This window comes from Trifolium pratense, linkage group LG5 (assembly GCF_020283565.1).
Source record: "Trifolium pratense cultivar HEN17-A07 linkage group LG5, ARS_RC_1.1, whole genome shotgun sequence".
Lineage (NCBI taxonomy): Eukaryota > Viridiplantae > Streptophyta > Magnoliopsida > Fabales > Fabaceae > Trifolium > Trifolium pratense.
Genome location: NC_060063.1, coordinates 39,586,572 through 39,612,330, shown reverse-complemented (window position 1 = coordinate 39,612,330; position 25,759 = coordinate 39,586,572). Strand labels below are relative to the sequence as shown.

General features: G+C 33.2%; 1 protein-coding gene across 1 annotated transcript; it reads left to right on the top strand.

Moving 5' to 3' along the window:
• The first annotated feature begins 6,180 nt into the window (after positions 1–6,180).
• LOC123883178 (peroxisomal fatty acid beta-oxidation multifunctional protein MFP2-like) lies at positions 6,181–16,751 on the top strand. The gene is made up of 18 exons (XM_045931915.1): positions 6,181–6,527; positions 7,854–7,925; positions 9,549–9,614; positions 9,700–9,753; positions 9,839–9,906; positions 9,988–10,069; positions 11,586–11,641; positions 11,760–12,062; positions 12,147–12,233; positions 12,946–13,120; positions 13,221–13,342; positions 13,441–13,604; positions 14,201–14,455; positions 14,543–14,664; positions 14,847–14,968; positions 15,522–15,670; positions 15,751–15,889; positions 16,420–16,751. The coding sequence occupies exons 1-18, from the start codon at positions 6,425–6,427 to the stop codon at positions 16,453–16,455; spliced, it is 2,175 nt and encodes a 724-aa protein (XP_045787871.1). The 5' UTR covers positions 6,181–6,424; the 3' UTR covers positions 16,456–16,751.
• The last annotated feature ends 9,008 nt before the right edge of the window (positions 16,752–25,759 follow it).

The window sequence follows — 25,759 nt, the reverse complement described above, 5'->3', positions numbered from 1 at the left end:
GTGCCCTTATAGCATGATACTCAAGCACTATAGTATATACACATATGAGTTATGTGTGCCGGAATACATAAATAAAAAATTGTATTGAAAATAATATTTCCTCTGTCACAAAATATAAGAGCTGATTTGACTAATGCATGAATGTCAACGCACAATTTTGATCACTAATATCTTTAATTCTCTATTAGTAAAAATTATAAAAACTTGATATTTTGAAAATACGCATCAAAACAAATCAAACAAGATCTTATATGCTAATATTTATATCTATATATTATTAAAAAAATATGGTCAAAGCAAGATAAATGAATAGTGTCATTTAGTCAAAGTAGCTCAATTTCCTTAATAACATTTTTGTTGGTATTTAAACAAGGATAAATAAATAGTGTCATTTAGTCAAAGTAGCTCAATTTCCTTATATCCTTATTTAAATACCAACAAAAATGTTATTAAGGAAATTGAGAATATTAAAACTAAAATTTTGAAAGAGAGGAATAAGCAAAATCCTAACTACAAAGACGATTCGAAGATTATGGGAGGAACATTTTGGTCTCTCCTCTTTTCGAATCATCCTCAACTTGTTGATAGGTTCACTATGTTTGATGAAGAAGTATTCAATGAATATATTTAATTTCATTTGAGATCAAATTTGACAAAGCTTCGAAACATTCACTGTGTTTCAGATTTGACGAAAATCCTGAATTTCACCAATAATGTTCTTACAAAGAGTTATAGTGTAGATAATGATGGATATGCGAAATCTTTTTTACGTCACCAAACAGTGAAGTGGAAACGTGGAAACATTCCCATCGAAGTTACTAAATAAAATGAAAGGGACGTTGCCGCTTATTTTGATATCAGTTTCTTTCGGTGGTTTTGTACACCTTCGAAAGAAGATGTTTTAATTGAAGATTTGGAGTTTGCAGCAATTCTGAAGGATATCTGGTCAAACCCATTTACTTTTTTACCACAATTCTGAAGGTTAGCACCCTTTTTGAGTTACTTGTAATTAGCAGCTTGATACCTCACATAGATACTATAGAAATGAAGGATTCCTTGATAGATAACAAAAAATAACAACTTTAGATATAAATTAGGCTATTATCCTATTCATTGTTGTCAATTCAAACTTTTTCCATCATCCTCATCATCCTCTTTGAGGATCTTATCTAGGTCTATATCTGGTTAAGGAAGATTGTTTTCAAAATAAACATTTGTCTTCCTGGTATAGGCAATGTGGACCAATCGATGGGCTGCCCTATTGGCGGATTTCGGTACATATTCAAATGTGAGCTCATGTATCTTTCCTTGAAAAACTCTGATTTCTTCATACCTTTCCTGATACTTCACTTCTTTTCTTTCCCTTATTTCCCTAATAACATTCATGGAATCACTCTGAAGTTGAATTTTGTTCAACCCCAAAAGTTTTGTCTTCTCAAGGCTAAAAGCAATGGCTGCCAACTCCATTGTAATAGAAGTCTCACCTGTAGCTTTGTGAACATATTCATGGAAGCCCATTATAATCGCACCATCATGGTCGCGTAATATCCCACCTATTGCGGTGGTATTAGCCATGCCCCTAAATCCTCCGCCGACATGTGTAATAACCAAATGGCGGTTGTTTATACCGCTCACCGCTGTTGCGAGCCTTGCTACTGAATGCCTGCAATTGTTGAAATCCAACTAGCCGTGTAGAGAGCTGATGAATAAAACGTTCAGGGTTACTTCTAAACGTTTGTCGAGATGAAATTTTCAAAATGGACCGGAACATTGTAGCCTCGGTGGTTGGTTGAGATTGCCGTGGTTGTGTTTCTATGCAACCCCCCTGTGCTATACAACCTACAAGTTCACAAAATCGGCTTTTAAGGTGAGGATTGTCACTTGCTTATAAACACTTGTCAAAGCCATCTCACAACCGATGTGGGACTTCTTAACAGGTTCACTATGTTCGATGAAGAAGTATTCATTGAATATATTTAATTTCATTCGAGATGAAATTTGACAAATTTTCCAAACATTCATTCTGTTTCAGATTTGACAAAAGTCTTCATTTCACCAATAATATTCTTACAAAGAGTTATAGTGTAGATAATGATGGAAATGCGAAATTCTTTTTACGTCACGGAAGAGTGAAGTGGAAACGTGGAAACATTCCCATCGAAGTTACTAAATAAAATGAAAGGGACGCCACCGCTTATTTTGATATCAGTTTCTTTCGGTAGTTTTGTACACCTTCGAAAGAAAATATTGTTGTAATTGAAGATTTGAAGTTTGCAACAATTCTGAAGGAAATCTGGTCAAACTCATTTACTTTTTTACCACAATTGCGTGACAATGAAGAGAGAACTGTTGGAAGCTTTGAACAAGCTGTTGCGACGACAACAGGAGAAGCTTCATATGTTCATATCATAGATGAAGATTGATTTGAGGCTGATTACCTTGTTTTATCTATCGAATTTGTTTTGGGTTTATTTTACACTGGTGAATTTATTTTTACTTTGAGACTTGTTTAATGTTGGATTTATAATGTTGGATTTATTTTTAGATGTGTTTAATGTTGGGTTTATAATTACGTTGAATTCGTTAATATTTATAGTAATGTGGGTCTTCAAACAAACTCACTCAAAACAATTCAACAATACTCCTTTTGCTCTTTAGTTTTGCTAGACTCAATGCTTCCGGAAAGATATCAGGGTATGTCTTCAAGGAATTTTTATTAGCTTTTATTTGGACTATTTGGAAAGAAAGAAACAACAGCGTTTTTGGCCACAAGAAATCATCGCCTGACAAGTTAATTTACAATATTAAATTACTTGTGTGGTAGTTGAGAACTAAGAAAAAATATTGTTGTTTCGATTTAAATTTTTGGTTGCTAAATCTTTCCGCTTGTATAGGTTTTTTGACTTGATGTTGTTATGTTTCTTTTGAGTTTTATCTTTGTAAACATTTCTTCCCATTTTTAAGCACATCTTATGCTTAAAATATTTAAATATATTATTTCGCTTCTTCAAATGAAAGAAAGTGCTATATATCTACCGAAAAAAAGAAGTTTATAATTCTATAGTCCAAAAGAGAGTCAAATCAATACTACATTCTAGTTATTGTGGTTTATATTTTTTAAATTACATTTCTCTCCAATGAATATTTAAATAGTATTTTTTTTATTAAAAACTCTTAACTTAAAACTTCATCAAAACAATATTTAAATAGTATTCAATTAAATTAAAATTGGACTTTTGAGTTTTGATAAAACAACTAAAAAACCTAGAGAGGAAAAAAAAACTAATTTACTCTTTCTATCTCCTATTAATAATTGTCACTTTGTATAAAAAGTTAGATGATCAACCAAATTAGCCTAAAATTGATAAAAACAATAAACATTTAATTTTAGGTTAATAAAAGGGCAAATGCATGTGTTTTTTTTATTCTTATTTATAAAAACAACTCACAATTTTATCAGAGCCTGGTTTCGATCCAGGGACCTGTGGGTTATGGGCCCACCACGCTTCCGCTGCGCCACTCTGATTATTGTTTGCTTTTTATTCTTTAAGTGTTAATTTGTTTATCATATAAAACATATAATCTAATGTTATTGTTTATCATTCTTAATAATTTTTTATGAAATGATTAAAGATATAAAAATTATATTTCTATTTAATTACTTCATAAATAAATTATACTTAGAGTGAACATCTAAAACGACCCCTTCCAAAATTATCCGTGATCATAATATTGATTTCATCCCTTTTTGCTTGAAACTCGTATCACAATGGACTGATAGCATGATTTTATACGTAGTTACTAGTTCATAAATATAAACCTAAGAAGCACAACAATCAAAAGGTAAATGTCTCAACCACTAACGGGGAGTGTCGTGCCTCCAGTTGTCAGAGTTGCAAGAAGGAAACTGATTGTGGTGAAAGAATGGATGCTTAACCAACTTTTTTCTCTCCTTTCTTGTATACTAGATTAGGGTTTAAAGACTCTTTAAATAAACATATTATTGGATCATGGGTTAACCCGAACTTGGATAAAGATAGCCTAAAAGAATAAAGCATATTCTCCCTTTTGAAACGGTACTCTATCCTTTCCAAATCTTTAGTCCTTTTAACTTTTTAGTTTTGTCCCAAAACTTTGGTTCTTTTAGGATACCAAGACACAATTAACGTTGTTTTACCATTTGTACCCTTACAAAAGCTAGAACATTTATTAAATGAATTTTCTCTTTCTAAATAAAGTAAGGGTGAAAAAGACTTAACTTATCAATCTTTATGATTTCCTAATCCATGTGCAAAATTCTAAAAGGACTAAAGTTTTGGGACGGATGGAGTACTAGGTTAGAACAATTTGTAGCACATAGGAGGCTACAGTTGTCATGTCATTCAGTGGCAGTTTGTTCTTATATTCCTGTCATCGTAGCACTTTTGACTTGCATTCTGACTAACCACAATTTTCGGTTGTACAGAATCATGTGTCGTGACTATTATTATCAAATGGAAGCATTGAACCCTTATATTTTTAGCTCATGCAGAACCATCAAGGCACTAGATATAACTAGGTTAAACTCTGTACATCAAAACAACGTGAAATATACAAAACATAGCACAAAACGTTCGTGACTCAAAAAACATAAATATGACTCAAAACATGAAGTGATCACCATATCAGCGGGTAATAATCAAAGTATCAAAGGCTTAAATATATCACACAAAGTGAATTATCAACAATTAACATAACGCTCTGCATAAACAGTAGCACGTTAGAAATCCTCGCATACCTCAATTAAGCACACAGTAAGCGCATTGTACCCGAACATAACATATATGTTTCAAACATACTTTAACTTCTTCGTTCTGTACTTCTTTTTGTCCTAAAATGAAACATAATATGCTATGAATATAACATGTTAGTAATCCAAATCAACAAAGAAGAAGGTATCATGAGAGCATGCTATGAACTCTCTCCATAACTGATAGAAGTAAACTATAACTCTCTCAGGGGTAAAATGGTAGTGGAACTTGAATGACGTTGGTTCAAGACTTTTTCAAAAGTCAATTTGGGCTCATTAGTGAGAGGATGTTGATTTCAGGGTTTAATTTTTATGGGATTTGGAGGTAGTCTTCAATTAAGTGGTATTATCTTAAAGGTCCATTTGGTGCATATGATAAGAGACAGGATAGGATAACTGTATCATATCCTGTCGCAATCCAGTGTTTGATGACACAACAAGATATGATAAGTTAATCCTGAAGATTATCCTATCATGTCTCTCTAGTTATAATTCTTATCCTGAATTTGAGCTAGGTTACTAGCAGGATAGGATAAGAAGAAAAACATTACTGATTTATTCTATAAAATATATTTTAAAATAAATAAAATAAAATATAAATAATTAAATAATTAATTTTTAAATATATATGTGATTTTCTCACAGGGTTAATTTTGCAATTAATATATTCTAAAAAATCAAAATTTTACTAAAATTACAATATTTTAAAGTAAAATAATTATTAAAAAATTGAAAAATATGGATATTAATTTAAATTTGATAAAAAATTAAATATAATTCTTTTGCAATAGTAGTTTTATTATTTACGTATGAGATATATCATATATTTATTTGGCTTATCTAACATGTATATTTTATTGAGTTATTTATTTGATCATGATTCATATAAAAAATTAAACTTGATTATTTTCTTATGATTTTTATTTGAAATTATAAAGTTATTTGATTACTTATTTATATTTTTTATTTATAAAATTCAAAGTATTACAAAATAATTTTAAAAAAATAACAATTGTTTTACAAGAGTAACTTTATCATTTAAATTGTTACATATCTTATCATATTATTATGAGCAAATATGTATTAAAAACAAGATATAATAATTATCATGTTTGTTATCCTGTGTGCACTAAACACAAGATATGATAACTGAGGATAACTGTTATACTGCTGATATCCTATCCTTATCCTGTTTTATATCATATTCTGTCACTATCCTATACTGCGCACCAAACGGGCCCTAAGTTTATTAACTCATAATAAAGAAACAATAAATAAATTTTATTACTCATAAATGAAAATAAGACATAAGTTAAAATAAAATAAAACCATAATAATGAAGACATTTCACCAAAATACAAAAATAGAAATGAAGAGAGTATATATTTACCAAAAAAAAAAAAACAGTTGATTTTTACACGTGGAGCATGAATATCTCAAAGAAGCAACACTTGATATTGACATTAACCGTCATTTATATCCATTCTTATACTTTGGTATATGCATTCAATTTCCAACCAAATTTTTGACTCCAAATCTGGCCAATATACAATTCTTTGATTAATATATAAGTTGAAAAAAAAGAACAATAAAATCAAATCAGAAGAACGAAAAGTTGAATCCATTACTGAATCAATGGATAACGGAGCGAAAGGACGTACTGTTTTGGAAGTTGGAGCTGACGGTGTTGCTATCATCACCATCGTTAATCCTCCTGTCAATTCCCTTTCTTTTGATGGTACTATTCCCTTTTTAACCTTTTTGATAGATCTGATTATTGAAATTTAATCTTTTATCTGTTTATTTACTACTATTTGTTATTTTGAATTATGTGATTGATGTATGATTGGTTTTACGGTGACAAAAATTGATTTTGAATGAATTTGTTTCGAATAAACCGTCAATTTAATCTCTGAACTATCAATAATAGTTTTACCAGGGACTGAATTGATGGATTAATAATAGTTTTTGGGATTATTTTAGTGTATTTCTATAGTTTAAGGACTAAATTGAAAGGAGATTGTTGAGGGTTTATTCAATAAGTTTCTATTGATTTTGTTTAAAGTGGGTTGAATATATTTACGTAAAAGCGGAATTGAACAATAGATTTCATACAAAATCATTTAGGAAGGTAAAAACTTCAAATTCTAGCTAGAAGTTAGAATCAGTTATAGAGGGAAAATCAATTCTATTTGAGAATACTAATGCATGTTTGGATTACGGTGAGATTGGTAAAGTTACGGTGGGCTAGTGTGATTTTTGCGAATGCTACACTTTGGAGCTTCAAACTCACCGCTCATCCAAACATACACTAAAATTATGTTTCATTCCACTTTTGGAGAAGGTAAAATTGATTTCAGAGGTGTAGAATTGACTTTGGATGTTCTCAAATTGAATTTGCCTCTAGAATTGATTCGAAGTTTCTAACTTAAAACATATAAGAATCAACTTTTGACTCTAGAATTGTTTCTATCTTGAAACATATTAGAATCAATTTTATGATTCTAGAATCACATTTTTCTTTTAAAATTGAATCAAACAAGCACTATGTTTAGATTAAATTATTTTAGATAAATAGTTAATTTTATAACAAGTTAGAATTTTTAAACAAAATTGATTATTTCTACTGAAATATTCTAAAACAAACTGCAAATTATCTGTCATACAAGTTCTAATGAACAAATTATGCCCAGCATCCACGGAATTATTTTGTATGGGTTAAGTTAATTAATTCTGATTATGTATTTCATGGCGCAAATTAGTCTAAAATGTCAGCCAATTTGATTAATAATACAGTTCACATTCTGAATGCCACACACATGAAAGCTGTGAAGCATTGATTGACAAAGACAGTAGACAGTAGACAGTAGACAATAGACATCAGAGTTTAAAAATATGGAAGTGATTGAATGTAATCTCATGTATCATTGTCGTGTCCGGTCATATCGATGTCAGACACCAGATACACTTTTAATTTAAAATCATTTAAGTTCAAGTAAATATTTAGGAAACTAACTCATACTACATTACTACATCATGTTTGTTTATTTGTCTGTCCTTCCAGTGTTTCGCAGTTTAAAAGAGAGTTTTGATGAGGCTGACAACAGAGAAGATGTCAAGGCAATTGTTGTTACAGGTATGCAAAGTGCTTCTGAAATCAACAGTTGATTATGAATGGATTGTTCTAAATTTGAACTTGATTTATTTTGTTCGGGTTAAAAATATGGGTTTGGTAACTGAGTAGAAATGTAGAAAGTGGCTACAAGGTTTTTAAGTAGAAAATGGAAATGAATTATCGTTTGGTCCTGTAAAATCTCAGCAGGGGAAAAAATAGACATTACAATATCAACCAAAATCAGGGGAGAAAATAGACATTACAATATCAACCAAAAGCTTTATCTAGGCGAGGTTGAGTATATGGATCGATCAATGATCAATGATGCCTTGTTTAAGGGGTAGAAGATGCATAGCCAATTTGAATAATTTTAAATAAGAAAAGGAAATGTAATTGAGGCAACATGTTAAACAACAGTCAGAAACCTCTTAGATTTTATCTAATTAAATATTCAGGGCCTGTTTAGTTTCCAATAACAATTTCAATTACCATTTTCAGTTTTTATTTTGTATTTGAGTGGCTGGAGTGACATTTGGCTATGAATTATCCTTTTCAACCGTGATAGAGAGAAGATGAAAGCCTAGAGAGAATGCATTTCCAAAACAGTGAAAAAATGTTTTCAAAAATTTCAATCTTTTTTTAAAAAAATGCATTTTCAAAGACTTTCATTGATAGGACACGATCTCGATTACGACTGAACATTGATCAAGTAGTAAACTATAGAGCAGTATAGAAACCGTTATATTGAAATATCTCATAGAACCAAGGTGATTCTATGGTGGAATTACAGAGTTTGGAAAGGAAATTACAATGCAGAAAGTGTAAAATAAGCTAGGTAGTTCGAGACACCTAGAATCTCCCAAGTAGAGTGACTACTAAAATAAATGCCTAACCATACTGAACCTTCATTCGTCCTTGTAACCATCAGATCCTATTTCTCTCTCTTCTATGCCACCTGTCACTATTCATGCTTTTCCCACTAAGTTAGTTACAACACTAGTGTCAATGCTTCTCTGTTGCACCTACATGTCCCTCCTTACACACACCTTACCAATTCTATCATTCATAATACCTTCTCCAATGTTTATTTTAAACCATAAGTAAACGGACCCTAAATTATTTGTTCTCAGCTTAATCGAAGATGGACACATGTAGTCTATATTAGAATAAAACAATTATTGGCCAAAAAGAAAGCAATTATTTGGCCCAGTCGAAACATTCACCGGTAAGAAAGATAGACCATATAACAATATAAGCCAAAATCCTCATGTGAGATTTTGATTCCATGGTGCATCGCGAGATATGAATTATGCTAGGACATTGTTGCATCATTTAATCTATGTAGTTGACTCCACGTAGTGGAAAAAACTTTTATTTTTTTACAGGGAAGTGGGAAAAATCTTACAACTTGGTCGCCTTTGTGGTTACTTGTTAGTTACCCTTAAATTTCAGAGTAGTTTTGAACCTAGTATGTTTTAAACCTGCAAGGATAGATTGTTAAAACTAGAGTGATATTTATTGTACTATTGTAACATTTTGAGTAAATTGAAGTATCTCTGTAAAGTGCTAAAGATAAGTGGAAAATGTGATCAAACAGTTCTCAAGTCGAAGTCCTCATAAGTGAATCTTTTGTTATTGTATCAGGTGAAAAGGGCAAATTTTCTGGTGGTTTTGATATTAATGCATTTGGTATAATGCAAAAGGGAATGGGTAATTTCTTCTCTTCTTTTGGTGGTTTTTCTATTTTAGTAAATGTATTTGCACTCATTTTCTAATTCTTTATGGCCATATGTAGATCATACAAATCCTGGTTTGATATCAGTAGAACTTCTCACCGACACTATAGAAGGTACAATTTCTTTTACAGTTTTCTTTGCAACTCATTTGTCATTGTGTTCGATTTTTATTTTGAATCTTTTCATTTCGTCTTTCAGCGGCAAGGAAACCTTCAGTTGCTGCCATTGATGGCCTTGCCCTGGGTGGGGGACTAGAGCTTGCAATGGTATATGTTGTCCAGTGCTTAGAATAAGAAACCTTTTATTTTATTTTTTCTACAAAATATTATCTGTTCTTCCTCTTACAGGCATGCAATGCACGGATATCAACCCCAGTTGCTCAACTAGGTTTGCCTGAACTTCAACTTGGAGTAATTCCTGGAGGTGGAGGTATGGATCCTTTTTTGAACTAAATCCTCTGTTTATGGCATATTTATTTATTATGACTTATTATTCCTTTCTTTTGACTCCATCAATATATTTTTCTAGTTTATTTAAGGGTGTGTTTGGTTCAAATAGAGGGGAGGGGAGGGGAGGGAAGGGTTTTTAATAGAGGGAAGGGAAGGGGAGGGGATGGGAGGTAATGAATTTTATTTATTATGTGTTTGGTTCAAAGGGGGGAAGGGGAGGGGAGGGAAGACATTTTAACTAAATTTGTGTTTGGTTCACGAGGGGAGGGGAGGGATTTTATAATTAATTTACAAATATATCCTTATAATAAATTGTACTGTTAAAAAATATAGGTACATTATTGTGTGTATTAATGTGTGCATTATTAAAAAAATAATAAGAATTATATGTAACAAAAGTTTCAGTGTAAAAAATAATGATAACTTGTAAAGAAAAAAGAAAAAAAAAAGAATTGTATTGTAAAAGAATAAAGTTAAAACACAATAACAGAATACATAACTTGTTCTAAAATAATAACAAATTGAAATACAAAATAGCAAGGTAATAGATTTAAAATTAGGATTTGGAAAAGAAAAAAAAAATAAGGATGATTAGGATTGGCGAAGAGATTATAAAAAATAAAAAAATTGGCAAATTGATACTGTGATTGATGATGATCATGAGGATAATTTTGGAATTAAAATGAATAAATGAGGATAATTATGACATTTTAATTAAGTATTAAATAGCTTACCTCCCCTCCCTTCCAAATCCCTCCAATTTGGGGGGAAGCAAAAAGTGGGTTTAGGAGGGATTTTGCTCCCCTCCCCTCCTCTCCCCTCATAAATATTGAACCAAACACATAAAATTTAAAATATTACCTCACCTCCCCTCCCCTCCCCTCCAAAACCCCCGGACCAAACACACCCTAAGAATCCAAATTTGGTATGTTGAGATTAAAATGACGAAAAAGTTGAAATACATTATTATCATTCAACCCTAGTTTATGCATTTTGACATGACTGTAGTCGTAACGAGGAACGTTTTTCTGGTTCACTGCACCCATAAGAGTTTTTTCTTTGACATTTTGACAAATGCACCCTAAGGAATTAAGGACAAGGTAAAGATGGAAAGTACCATGAATTTGATGGCCTTAAGAACCATGCTAAGTTTAATGAACTTAGATTTATTTATTGTCTAAGCTTTTCATGTTGTAAATAGTTGTTTCATTATCTTAGTTTTTGTTGTTGTTATAGACCTGTATGTGGTTGCGTGGACTAATGAAGTTTTTTACCAGAGATCATGTGGTGTAAAATCTACTTATGTTAGTTAGGCTATGCATATTCAAGTATTCAACAATATTAAAATATGGTTAGGCCATGAGTAACAACGCAAAGGCTTGTGAGTCGTGGGCTTGTGGCAATGCTCTTGAGTTAAATAATAGAATAAAATTGATCTGAGGTACTTTTTTTTAGTAAACTTGCATTTTAACTCTTGGCATTTTAAATTGTCTTAGGAACGCAGCGACTTCCTCGTCTTGTTGGCCTGGCAAAGGCACTTGAGATGATGCTGGTATGCTACAATTTATGCTTCCTTTTCCATAGAAAATATTTAAGAGATGTAATATAAACATGCTTATCCAGTGCTTGAGATTTAACTTTTTACCACTTCTCAATTTTTACAATTCAAGACCTCAAAGGCAATTAAAGGGGAGGAAGCTTATAGTTTGGGGCTTGTAGATGCTTTAGTGTCACGTGATAAGTTGGTGAGCACTGCACGCCAATGGGCTCTAGATATTGTGGACCGTCGACGACCATGGGTTAGAAGTCTTTACAAGACCGACAAAATAGAATCCCTTGGGGAAGCAAGAGAGATATTGAAGTTTGCAAGAACTCAAGCACAAAAACGGGCTCCTAATCTTAAGCACCCTTTGGTTTGCATTGACGTTATTGAAGACGGAATAGTCGCTGGTCCCCGTACAGGACTCTGGAAGGTTGTCATATGTCTGCAGTTTTTCTTTTTACTATTCAAATTGCTGTTACAGAAATATTTCTGACAATGTATCTAACCTTTGCAGGAGCTTGAAGCCTTTGAAGCACTGGTGGCCTCGGATACTTGCAAGAGCTTGATTCACATTTTTTTCTCTCAACGAGGAACATCCAAGGTTTGTAGACATTATTACACAAATTTTACCCGTTTATCTCCCATTTTGAGGGGGAGACCTCAAGGCTATACTAGTTGGTAGGGGGGGGATGTTCATGTACCAACTTATATAACTGGTTTACATAGAATTGAAACTAGTCAATTTTTTGTTGAAATTTATAGAACTTCTGAGGCGAGAAAAACTGTTTCTAAGTCTTCATTTTTTCTTCTAACTTAGCTGTGGCCAGTCAAAAGGTACAACATATATTGTAAATTAAGGGTTATAAACATGAGAGAGCAAGAGAGCAATAGGGAGCTAATCATATTCAAAGGGAGTACCTGTAGTTCAACAAGATATTTCATGTGGTTGTTACTTTGTAGTTTAGGTGGTTTTATTAGTATTTAGTTCATAGTTATTCATTTGATGCTTAAATTTCTAGTATTGATGTTTTCGAATTTATATTTCATTCCAATGGTTTCAATTTTGTCCTGTTTTCAGTTTTTTTTCTTTAATTGAAATTGAAATTTGTGTATTCTGACCATCTCAAATTGTGCCTATAATATATATATATATATATATATATATATATGTATATATATATATATATATATATATATATATATATATATATATATATATATATATATATATATATATATATATATTTGGTTGCCTAGTACTTTTCATAATATCTGTATTTATGATTTTTTTTAACATCTGTTGGCATGAACAGGTACCTGGGGTTACCGATCGTGGATTGGTTCCTAGACAAGTGAAAAAGGTTGCCATCCTTGGTGGAGGACTAATGGGCTCCGGAATAGCAACAGCTTTAATTCTTAGTAACTATCCTGTAATCTTGAAAGAAGTAAATGAAAAATTCCTGGAAGCAGGTCTTAATAGGGTTAAAGGTGAGAAAAGATTTTTGTAAACTAGTTCTTGGTGCTTAAATTTCAGCTTTAATTAAAAATACATAAGATATGTTCTCATGTAGCATATTTATTTATGCAGCAAATTTACAAAGCCGTGTCAAGAAAGGGCAGATGACTAAGGAAAAATTTGAAAAGACCATATCTCTTCTCAAAGGTACCATTGACTATGATAGTTTCAAAGATGTGGACTTGGTGATAGAGGTACTTTATGAAAAATCCTAATATTAATTTGTTCATTGAATGTTGCAATTGCACTTTATTCAGAACCTCATTATAAACTGTTGGTTATGTTTGGACAGGCTGTAATTGAGAATGTTTCCTTAAAGCAACAGATCTTTGCTGACCTTGAAAAGTATTGTCCTCCTCATTGTATACTTGCAAGTAACACTTCCACAATTGATCTGAACCTGATTGGACAGAAAACTAAATCTGAAGACCGGATTGTTGGAGCCCATTTCTTCAGGTATTGCTTGCTCATGTTCACTCTTCAGAAACTATAATATTTTGTATTGAATTGAATTGGTATGCACCGTCAGTATAAGGAATTTTACACCATCATTAAATTATAATCGTTGAATCACTAAATATGTTTGACTTTAGTATAACTATTTTAAAATTCACATATACAGCTTTTTTTTTTTTTTTTTAATAAACATATATGATTTGTTGTAATTGATTGAAAGTGTAAATTTTTCTACATGGACGGTGCATCAAAATGAAACTCTTGGGGCACGTTTACTTTGTGAAAACTTTTTTTTTTTCATTTTCTAGAAGATGGGAGACTTTTGAAGTGAGTCATTGTAATGCAGAGAAGATAAAATGCTATATCTAGGAATGATGCATTTCAGGAAATAATGAAAATAACTCTTGACTTTTTTTTCACTGTTACCAGAAATGCAAGACAAATTTGCACTTCAAGAGTCTATTTTCTCCTTATTACCAAGTAAAACTAACAAGTTTTAGAAGATGAAAATAGAAAATGTTTTCATAATGTTAACGGACCTTTATATTTTTCTATGGTATATTTTTGACTGATATATTTGATGTATGCCTCTACAGCCCGGCACATGTTATGCCACTTCTGGAGATTGTACGTACTAAGAAGACATCTCCACAAATAGTAGTTGACTTACTAGATATTGGAAGGAAGATAAGGAAAACTCCAGTGGTGGTTGGAAATTGTACCGGATTTGCGGTCAATAGGATGTTCTTCCCGTATACACAAGCAGCCATCTTTCTTGTTGAACATGGTACAGATGTTTATCAAATTGATAAGGCAATTACCAAATTTGGAATGCCGATGGGACCTTTCAGGTATTAATGCTTTGAAAAATTCTCGATATTCATAATCACTTCTTGAAGGGTCTATCTAATCAAATGTATGATATACTTCCAATGAAGATTGATTGACCTCGTTGGTTTTGGCGTGGGGGTCGCAACTGCCATGCAATTTATTGAGAATTTTCCTGAGCGAACTTACAAATCGATGCTTCTTCCACTTATGCAAGAGGATAAGAGAGTAGGTAAAGATAAATCTCTCATGCACTAATTACTTGTATCAATTGAAAATCTGAGATGTTCTTGTGAAATATATTTAATTAACAGTAACATGAATATATTTAATTAACAGTAACATGCTCAGGTGTTTTACCACTAAAAAGACATTGACATTCTGTGTGAAACTATAAAATTGCGCTTCTAACAGGTGAAGCATCTCGCAAAGGATTTTATTTGTACGATGACAGACGTAAAGCTAATCCTGATCCAGAGTTGAAGAATTATATTGAGAAGTCTAGGAACATTTCTGGTGTCACTGTGGATCCTAAGGTATTTCACCCAGTCTAACTAATTTATACCATTGACTTGACAGGTATCTGAAGCATAATTTGTCTTCATTATCATGCTTATCAAACCCAGATTCAAATTTTGAATTGGAAGACCTTTTTTCAAATTGTGAATCAAATCTTATTATAAATCATAAGATACATTGGCAATAAAAATGTCATTTTTATGTAAGAAAAAGTGACAAAATTATAAGCTGATACAATCATATATATGTGAACCTCAAAATAATTCAAAATTCCACTCATATCAAATGACAAAAGAAAAATGGTTGGTTATACAAAGTTGACAAAAAAAGTAATCGGCTACACTAAGTTTAGGTAGTGATTTATTAGAATGAATCGGGTTTCACATAGTGAAGCAGGATTCATCATAATGAACTGAGGCTTGAGATGAGATTAATTTCCAATACACACTAGAGATGTGCCTCAATTGGGTTCATTAAGTATCGAATCGAGATACGACTCATGCATCGTAAGATACTGATAACCACGTTCATTATAAATTCCACTGGATCTGATTTTGTTGGTTTGGGCAGCTTGTAAAATTATCAGAAAAGGACATCATAGAGATGATCTTCTTTCCTGTGGTGAATGAGGCTTGCCGGGTCCTTGATGAAGGCATTGCAGTTAAATCAGCAGATCTTGATATTTCAGCTGTCATGGGAATGGGCTTTCCACCTTACAGGTTTGTCTCATCCATTTACTTTCTTTACACATTCAAAAGTTTGTGCATCTGGTTCTGACTTTTGGCATTAATTTAATTAGGGGAGGTATCATATTCTGGGCTGATTCTCTTGGATCCAAATACATATACTCAAGATTGGCGGAATGGTCAAAACTATATGGAGAATTCTTCAAGCCCTCTGCTTACTTGGCTGCAAGAGCTGCCAAGGGAATTCCATTGGTAAGAAATCTAAGATCATGTGTTCTTAGTTTTAGTTATGGATCATATACTTGCCTCCTTAGGCTGCATTCTATTTCTGTTTACCCAACTTCATTATCAGTTTGGTCATTGCCACTGGAGTAGGATATTTTTTTCGATTATTCTATTGATTCTTTAACTCAAGATACAAGATATATACAATTCAGAAAGGTCATTGTTATATTGTCAAAAAAAAAAAAAGGTCATTGTTATATCTAAGCATCATTTCAACAATGCATTGCACCTACAATTATAATCCCTTGTATGTATGAGGGATCTACGTCTACCCCCTTTCTAATTTAAAATTACAACCCCTTTTTAAACGGAGACCTTGCGTTAAGCAGCTATATGAACCGAAAAAATGAGAGGTTTGGGGGACAATGGTGGCAATGACATCAACATGGAAGTAATTGCATGATTTTTGAACTCCAAAAAGCTTTCATTTGTAGAACAATTATCTTTAGACCATATATATTATAGCTTCTAATGGTATCTTTACTGTCATGTTGCAGGGTGCCTCGGTGGAGCAAACCCAGTCGCGGTTATAAGTTTCAAAAGCACATTACAAGTTTTTTTATTAGATTTTCATACCTCCTTTCTTTCTCCTTTCAAAAGATAGGAACATAATTCAAAAAGTGCCAAATAATATATGATGGGGGAACAAGAATAAATATTCAGTTCTGCTAAAATCTCTTCCTAGAGATTAATCTGTGTTAGTTTGTTGTCACTAGCAGAAGAGCTTAGTCTGTTTAAGTTTCTTGTTACTAGAACTGATAATGAAAATGAAGGGTTAGATTTAATGATTTCTTGTTGGAGGTTTATGGAATTGGTAGTTTGAGTATCATTTCTTCTCTAAGTTTACTGTTGCTGAGAATTGTTAATGCATTATTGATAATAATCAAAATCGTAACACATTTTTTACTCCTTTATCAAACCTGAAATATTCATAACTACTGATATTAATTATGAATGAATTTGGCTGTTTGCAAGTGAAACTATAACTGGGTTGAAAACATTTAAAAAATGATAAATAGAAATGAAGATATCTATTCTGATTCACAAATGAAGATATCTATTAATATAATTTAAGGTGTTTGAACTATGAAGACACATTTTTTAGAATTGGTGATATAATTAGACTTGGGTTAATAGCTCTTTACCCATGCAATGTTGGTGATTTTTGCTTTATCCCTTGTAAAATAATTTTTTGCTTTTATCCCCTTGCAATTCAAAGATTTTTTGTTTTTAGACCCTCACTGCACATGTAAGCATCTGACTAGACATTTAGATGACATGGCTTGCCTAAATGTCAAATTATTTTATTTTATTTTATTTTTTATGCTAGTTGGATATTTCTTTTTTTATTAAAATAAAAAATATTAAATTTCCTTTTTTTAAAAAAAAAAAACTGAAATACAAAATAAAAAATTGATATGTTCATCTTTCTCCTTATTCCATAGAAACCCAGAACAACTTGTTCCTTCATCTAACAACATTCCTCCTTAAGTAAAAACCCATAAAATGAAAATTTATTCTTCATATAACAACAAAAAACATTAAAACGACAACCACGAGGAGCAAAGATAGTTGCAGCAAGAGGAACAATTGAATTATTCCTTTGAGGCAAATCCAAACACCATATGAAACATTTCTCTCCAAAATCCTTAACGAACAGATTTGCAAAACTGAAAATCATAAAACACATACATTAATCAAACCCTAAAACACCAAAAACAACACAAATCAAAATTAATGAGCAGATTTTGATGAAGAAGAGCCGTCAATTTCGTTTTCGCCGTCGTCACTGTCGATTTCATGGTATGGGTTTGGGTTAGTGGTATGGGTATCTATTTTGACGTTGAAAGGAACATCACAAATTGAAATTAAACCCAGATAATGGTGGTGGTGCGAACACTTGCGAGAAACAGAGGGAATGCGTGCGCGAGAGAGAAGAAGGTTTTGGAGATGATGAAAATGCAGATCAAATAAGATGGAGAAAATGTAGGTTCAAGGAATGTTGTTGTTAGAAGAAGGAACAAGTTGTTTCAATTTTAAACAGAGGGAATGTTCTGGGTTTCTATGGAACAAGGAGAAAGATATGAATGTAGACAAGCCATGTCATCCAAATGTCCGGTCAAATGCTTACATGGTGGTAAAAGCAAAAAAAAAAATTACAGGTCATAAAGCAAAAATCACCAACATTGCTGGGGTAAAAAGCTATTAACCCATTAGACTTTTATATACTCAAAACTGATATAACTTAAGGTGTATGAAGACACATTTTTTAGAATCGGTGATATAATTAGACTTTTTAGAAAGTGAGAATTGATTTTAGCAACAAAAATAAAAAATAAAAAATCAGTCAAAATACAACTTTTGAAGTTCCTTAAATTTATTCTTTTGTAAGTAGTTGGTCATTTAATTTAAGTTATACTATCTCCGTTCCTTTTTAAGTGTCGTTTTAGATCACTGTACACATGTCAAAGTACAATTTTGATCACTAATATATTTAAGGGTTAAATATCTTTTTGGTCCCTATAATTTCCCAGAATTTTCATTTTAGTCCCTGATGATTTTTTTCCGTCAATGTTTTTAGTCTCTACTTTTCATTCAACTCGTGTATACTTTCACAATTTTGAATGATTTTTTGTATTCATGTTTATAATATTATAAGAGCATCGCCGATAAAAATTTAGAATTTTTTAACATCAGATTAATTATTTATGAATTTTTATGTGAAAAAACTAAAAAATTCATATTAAATTTATCTTTTGTTAAAAGAATTTAAATTTTTATAACAGAGATTCATATATTGTACTAAACATGACCGCAGAAAAAAAAAATAAAATTTAAAATGATATGCACGAGTTGAATGAAAAGTAGGGACTAAAATGAAAATTCTGGGAAACTTCAAGAACTAAAAAGTGTGAAAGAAATCTTCAGGAACTAAAATGAAAATTCTGTGAAACTATAGGGACAAAAACCATATTTTACCCTATATTTAATTATCTATTATAACAAATTATGAAAATTATATATTTTGAAAATACTCGTCGAGACAAATTGAACATCTTATATGCTAATATTTATTTTTATATATTAATAAAAAAAATTACGATTAAAGTAGATTATATGAATAGTGTACACGATTCTCAAATGACACTTAAAAGAAACGGAGTGAGTAATAAAACATTTGCACAATTATCATTTTTCATCAAACTCTATTACTAATATGATTGATGTTAGCTTAATACAAATTATATTTTTTTGCTGAGGAGGCTGATTTCAGTTAAGATATATCTCATTTTAGCTTCTTTAAAATAAAAAATACGAATTATATATTTTTTATTTTTTGTTATTTTAATATTGATTCAGTATCAATTAAATCATTATTTTAATTGTAAAAATCATTATAGTTATTCTACTCAATAAGATATATATATCTATATAAAAAACAATAATATATATTCATTTCTTTATAAAAATTTGTGGAGTTGATCTACTCAATAAGATCTTTAAATTCAATGATTGGTTTGAAAAAATATAATGCCGATATCGAGTTATTAAGCAGAGTAAGTCAATGAAACGGATCCCTCCATATATATATATATATATATTCATTATAATTTTAAATTTATTTTAAATGTTGATCCACGGTCGACCACTTTGTCAAAAAAATTCACGATAAACCACTTATAAATGAGGTATATATTTTCCTTATTTACTCTTTAATTTTTGGAATTTTATTATAGGTGGTATCATTTTATTGATGTCGTGCTTATTTACTCTTAATTGAAGGTTCTATTTAAAGATAATATAGAAACAAAAGTAGACAGCGGATCATTCATACCATCATTTTTTGGACTAAACATAGTATGAGTTCTACCATCACTTCTTGTAATTTTAAACTTTTTTTTTTTTTTGACAAATGGGTGCTTATAGCATTTCATTAATTAAAATGTGTTCAATACAACTCGGAACATCAACCAAGATCTGGAAACTAGCTGATAAAGTGGCCGCCTTAGCTAGACAATGGGCAACCTCATTTGCTTGTCTCCGCACAAACTCTACACTAGAGTTGCTATAATAATTATTAAAAACAAGATTACAATGATCCATAATAACACCAAATTCAGAGTAATCTTTAACTGAAGAATGGAAGCTATCAACCACTCTCTTTGAATCCAATTCAAAATCAACAGGACCTAGCTGGAGCGCATGTACCCAATTTAGCGCTGACAGAAGACCGAGTGCTTCACCAATGTGTACCTCGCATCTTGGTGTGAACCATTCTGTTTTAGCTAAAACGAAAGCACCATGTTCGTCTCTGATACAAATCCCAATACCAACTCTGTCAGAGCTCGGCGGGAAGGAAGCATCTATGTTGCATTTCACTCGGCCCGTCGTCGGTCTACGCCAAGATCTTACCACGGAGTCCTGAACAGTCGGGCCTGACTTGGAAGCGACAGTACGGACTGCTTTCCAATCCTGCAACATATTAACAGCACGGGAAAAAACAAAATGTTGAGCATCAATTACATTATTCCAAATCTGATTATTACGTTGCTTCCAAACACTCCACAAAACACAAGCAAATACTGCTGAATCATCTTTTGACAGCTGCTGCAGAATTTGAAAGATAATGGCCGGAGCGTCGTTATTATTAGCTAAAGCATTTGAGACAACTTGGGAGAACCCAGCCATATTCCACACATTCTGACTACTTGGACATTTAAATAAAAGATGTTCACTATCCTCATTATCACCACCACACAAGGCACATAGCTGCGTACAATCAACTCCTTTATCTCGCAACCGGACACGAGTCGGAAAACACTTTCGACAAACGCGCCAAACCAGATTTTTAACTTTTGGCGGTGCTTCAATGTTCCACACCAAATTCCAACTACCATTAACACGCAAATGAGAGGTATCAAGGAGCTCACGTACACAAATTCTATAAGCACTTCTGACAGAATATTCACCTTTGCTTTCACCACGCCAAAGCCGTATATCATCCGAAACTGATGGGTAGAGGGGGGTAGCAAGAATTCTAGCTACCGAAGTTTGATCAAACATGGATGATATACGGCGTACATTCCAAGCCTTTGAGTCATTCTCCATAAGGTCAGAGACCGTAAAACCAGAATACATTAGATTGTTATGATTAATTGGTTCAAGAGGGAGAGCATCATCAAGCCAATTTTCATTCCAAAGTGGAATATTATTACCATCACCAATCCTCCATCTACAACCTGCTCTAATTAAGAATTTGGAGTTGCAAATACTTCTCCAAACAAAACTAGGATTATGACCAAGACTAGAATCAAGAAAGCTACAATTTGGGAAATATTTAGCTTTGTATAACTTAGCAATCAGAATATTGGGACTAGTAAGAATACGCCAACTTTGCTTACCTATCATAGCTAGATTAAAAGCTGAGAGATCTTTAAATCTCATTCCGCCATCAACCTTATGCATAGATAATTTATCCCATGACAACCAATTAATACCTCTGTTCTGAGCTCCAGAATGACCCCACTAGAAGGAATTCATCAATTTTTCAATCTCATCACATAGTGAAGAAGGCAGGATAAATATACTCATGAAATAATTCGGTATAGCCTGAAGAACCGATTTAATGAGCACTTCACGCCCCGCTTTTGATAAACATTTACTACTCCACGAATTAATCTTCTTCCACACCCTGTCTTTTATAAAATTGAAAGTTGCTTTTTTACTTCTCCCAATCAAGGAAGGGAGCCCCAGATATTTCCCTGTACCAAGAACAGTTTGAACGCCAAGGATATTAGAGATATTGTTCTGAACTGCTGAATCTACATTACGGCTACAGAAAATCTCAGATTTTTGAAAATTAATGGTCTGTCCAGAAGCCTGTTCATAAGTATTGAGAATATTCTTTATAGTATCTGCTTCATTAGTATTGGCTCGGAAAAATAAAAAACAGTCGTCAGCAAAAAGAAGATGAGAAACAATGGGAGCGTTTCTACAAATCTTGACACCATGCAAATCACCTCTTGCCTCTGCACTGCGGATGAGGGCTGAAAGGCCTTCTGCACATATGATGAAAAGATAAGGCGATAAAGGGTCTCCTTGCCTAAGACCACGACTTGGCTTAATAGACTCAGTCACACTACCGTTAACCAACACTAAGTAATCCACTGTCTCAACACATAACATGATCCAACTAATCCACTGATTGGAGAAACTCATCTTTGACATAGTGCCTCGGAGATAATTCCAGTCAATTCTGTCATAAGCTTTACTAATATCGAGCTTGAGGGCCACATCTCCTAACTTGCCCTTGGTCTTGGTTTTCATATGGTGGATGACTTCAAAAGCAACCATAACATTATCCAGGATAGATCTTCCTGGAACGAAGGCAGATTGGCTAATCGAAATGCATTTATCAAGAACGTTCTTCAGTCTATTAGATAGTACTTTGGCCACTAATTTGTAAATCACATTACACAGAGAGATAGGACGCCAATCTTTCATCGAAACTTGGCTATCACCTTTGGGAATGAGTGAAATGTTGGTTGAATTCAAGTTAGCTGGAAAAGTACTAGTTGTTAGCCAATTACAACACTGTTGGAAGATCTCTTGCCCACAAGTAGGCCAAAAATGCTGGAAAAAACCTGAATTGAAGCCATCTGGCCCCGGACACTTGTCTGATTTCATAGAAAAGATAGCCTCTTTGAACTCGTCAATCACAAAAGGGGATGTTAACAAATTGTTATCATCCATAGAGATAGAACAGTCAATCAAATCAATAACAAGTTCAATCACACTATTCTGTATTTGGAAAATGTCAACAAAATAGTCACGAGCAACTTCACATAATTCAATATTATCGGTGATCAAGTTATCAGAAGCATCCAATAAAGATGTCATTTTGTTGACCTTTCGCCTAGAAGATGCTGAAGCATGATAGAATTTAGTATTTAAATCACCATCACGTAACCAGAAAGTTTTGGCACGTTGCCGCCAAAAAGTATCCTCCTGTACCAAAAGAAAAGACATACGCTTCCGAAGAGCGTTAAAGAGATTGATATTATTAGAGTCAACATGAAATCTGATCCGATCAAGCTTCTTTCTACATTTATCCACTTCGCGTCTGATATTATGAAAATGTGTTTTACTCCATTGAGATAAATCTTTAGCACAACAATTCAGTTTTTGTGTTATGCCTTGGGACCCGTAAGTGCTCCATTGTTGTTTGACAAAAATACTACAATCAGGATCAACAAGCCAAGCATTTTCAAATTTGAATCTAGACTGACCACGTTGGCGTCTTGAATCAGGTTCACGAACTAACAATATAGGATAATGATCAGATGCAGGTGCAGGCAGATTTTCCACTATAGCATTTGGAAAAAGGATATGCCAATTTTCAGTCGCAAGAGCACGATCAAGTCTCTCCTCCACAGCTCTAACCGTACCCAAACTCTTGAACCATGTAAAAGGATATCCCTCCATATGAACATCAGATAACCCAGAATCCAACACAGATGAACGAAAACCATTGATTAGCGAGGAAGCTCTTTCATTCCTACCTTTCTTCTCATTAGCTGAGAGAATATCATTGAAATCGCCCACTATGCACCAAGGAAGATTGGACGCATAAGACAACTGTCTAAGAAAATTCCAAGATGTTCTTCTTTGTCCACTACCCGGGAATCCGTAATAGCATGTTAATCTCCAATTACCACTACCACCATCCACAACTTCAACATCAATATGGTTCTGAGAATAATTCAAAATAGTACAATTAAAAGAAGAATTCCAGAACAAAACTAAGCCACCTCCTCTACATTCTCGATTAACAGTGAAGCAATAATCAAAACCCAAAACATAACGAAACTCCTCTGTTTTATTAGAATTAGATAATGTTTCACAAAGGAATAATACATCCGGTTTATAAACACGGACGAGGTATTTTAAATTAGGAACTGCAAGAGGACCACCTAAACCCCTACAGTTCCAACTAATTATATTCATTTTGCCTGGCGGTTCTGGAGACCAGAACTCGCCATTACAATTTTGTCAACAAATAAAGGATTAGTCTGCATCGGGACATCACAACCAGCAGCGTTAAAACCTTCATTATGTTCTTTAGACAGCACCACTTCAACATTTGCCTCTTCAGCTTCCTCAGAAACATCCATATTAGTCCTTAAACGTTTCTTAGGAATAGACCCAGTTTTGGTACCAGTGACCTTTTGTACTGTTTCAGCAGAGGGGGTAAGAGTCACAGCAGAACTTAGTGTTAACTGCGCAGCAGCAGAGCCATTAGTTAAACTTCTCACCATGAGAGCAGAATTGTTTGATGTACTACCTGTAACAGCTGGCAGAACATTAGTGTTATTCCTGCGTTCATGGATAATTCTTTGCCCCATAGCAGAATTGACAAATGGGTTGGCCAAAGCCTCATGATTAATCACAAACGGAACCCACTGAACAGCTTCATCATATGCAGCAACCTGATTCATTGGATTAGTTGTAGCTGTTTGAAAGATAAAACCTCTACCTCGCACATCACGGATAACCTTCACCCTACCAAAACAAGCATGTTGAATTGGTTGACCCACATTGATGCCGATAGCTTCTGATCCCCCCATAGTGCTCCCATTTGGTGTACCATTAGTTGCATTGTTGCTGCCACTCTGACCACCACGAGTCTGGCCTCTGCCATTACGTAACCATTTATTAATAGATGCTTCTCCGCCAATTGAGCTATTACTAGTTTTCAGAAAATTTCCCCATTCCTTCTCTCCATCCACAAAACCAGGTTCGACCCTTTTAGGGCAATAACTCTCAGTATGACCAAGCACGCCACAGAGAAAACAAAAGACCCCCAGCCGTTCATATTTGAAATAAACATTGACAATACCACCATCCTCCTTTTCGAAGGTTAGACTTTTCTTCAACGGTTCATCAACTTTGACAGCCACACGAACACGCATATACAGTCTCCACGCACCAGAATCATTATAGTCATCATACTTGATGTAACGGCCAAGATGACTACCGATCAGAAACCCAATCGACTCATTGACATAGCCAAAGGGTAAATTAAAAATTCGTACCCACATCTCCATCTCATCTAGTTTCACAGCCAATGGTTCATCACCTATTGCCAACTTTTTCAGCACCAGCATATGGTTATCAAAAGTCCAAGGACCTGCTTGAAATATTCTTTCCATATCCCACCAATGAAAGAACTGGAACAAAAATCTATTCCCTGCAATAGCTGCAATCTCAACTTGCTGGCTAGGTCGCCATAGGCTGGCGAAACACTCCTGCATAGCTTTGAATCAGACAGATTTGTCAGTCAGCACAGTTCCATTAAGACATAATTCGAGTTTTTCATCAGGAGACAACGAAGCAGAATCAGCATGATTTCTACCACCTGATGAAGTATCATTGATGTTGAGGTTTTCCATGGTAACTAGAGAATAAATGAACAAAATTGATAGAGCAAGGAAACTGATTTTAACTAGAAGCATAGGTTGGTGAATTGTGTTGGAGAGTGTCAAAGGTCTCTGAATATATAGTAGTAAGAGAATAGAATAGCATCCCTTCAAATCAGCAGATATAATCAAGTTCCAATTCAAAGACGTGGAAGTAACTGAATTGGCTATTAATTTTTTATTTCCACTATCCCTGGTAGAACTCAGAATTATCTTCTTCATGACTTTTCCACGTAAAAAGATATTGATATCCTTCTTCACATTTAAAATACAGCCCTGTAGTACACATATATGGAGACAACAAGACCTTGATCTTCTCTTGAACAAGTTTGATTCTTGACTTAAAATGGAAACAAAA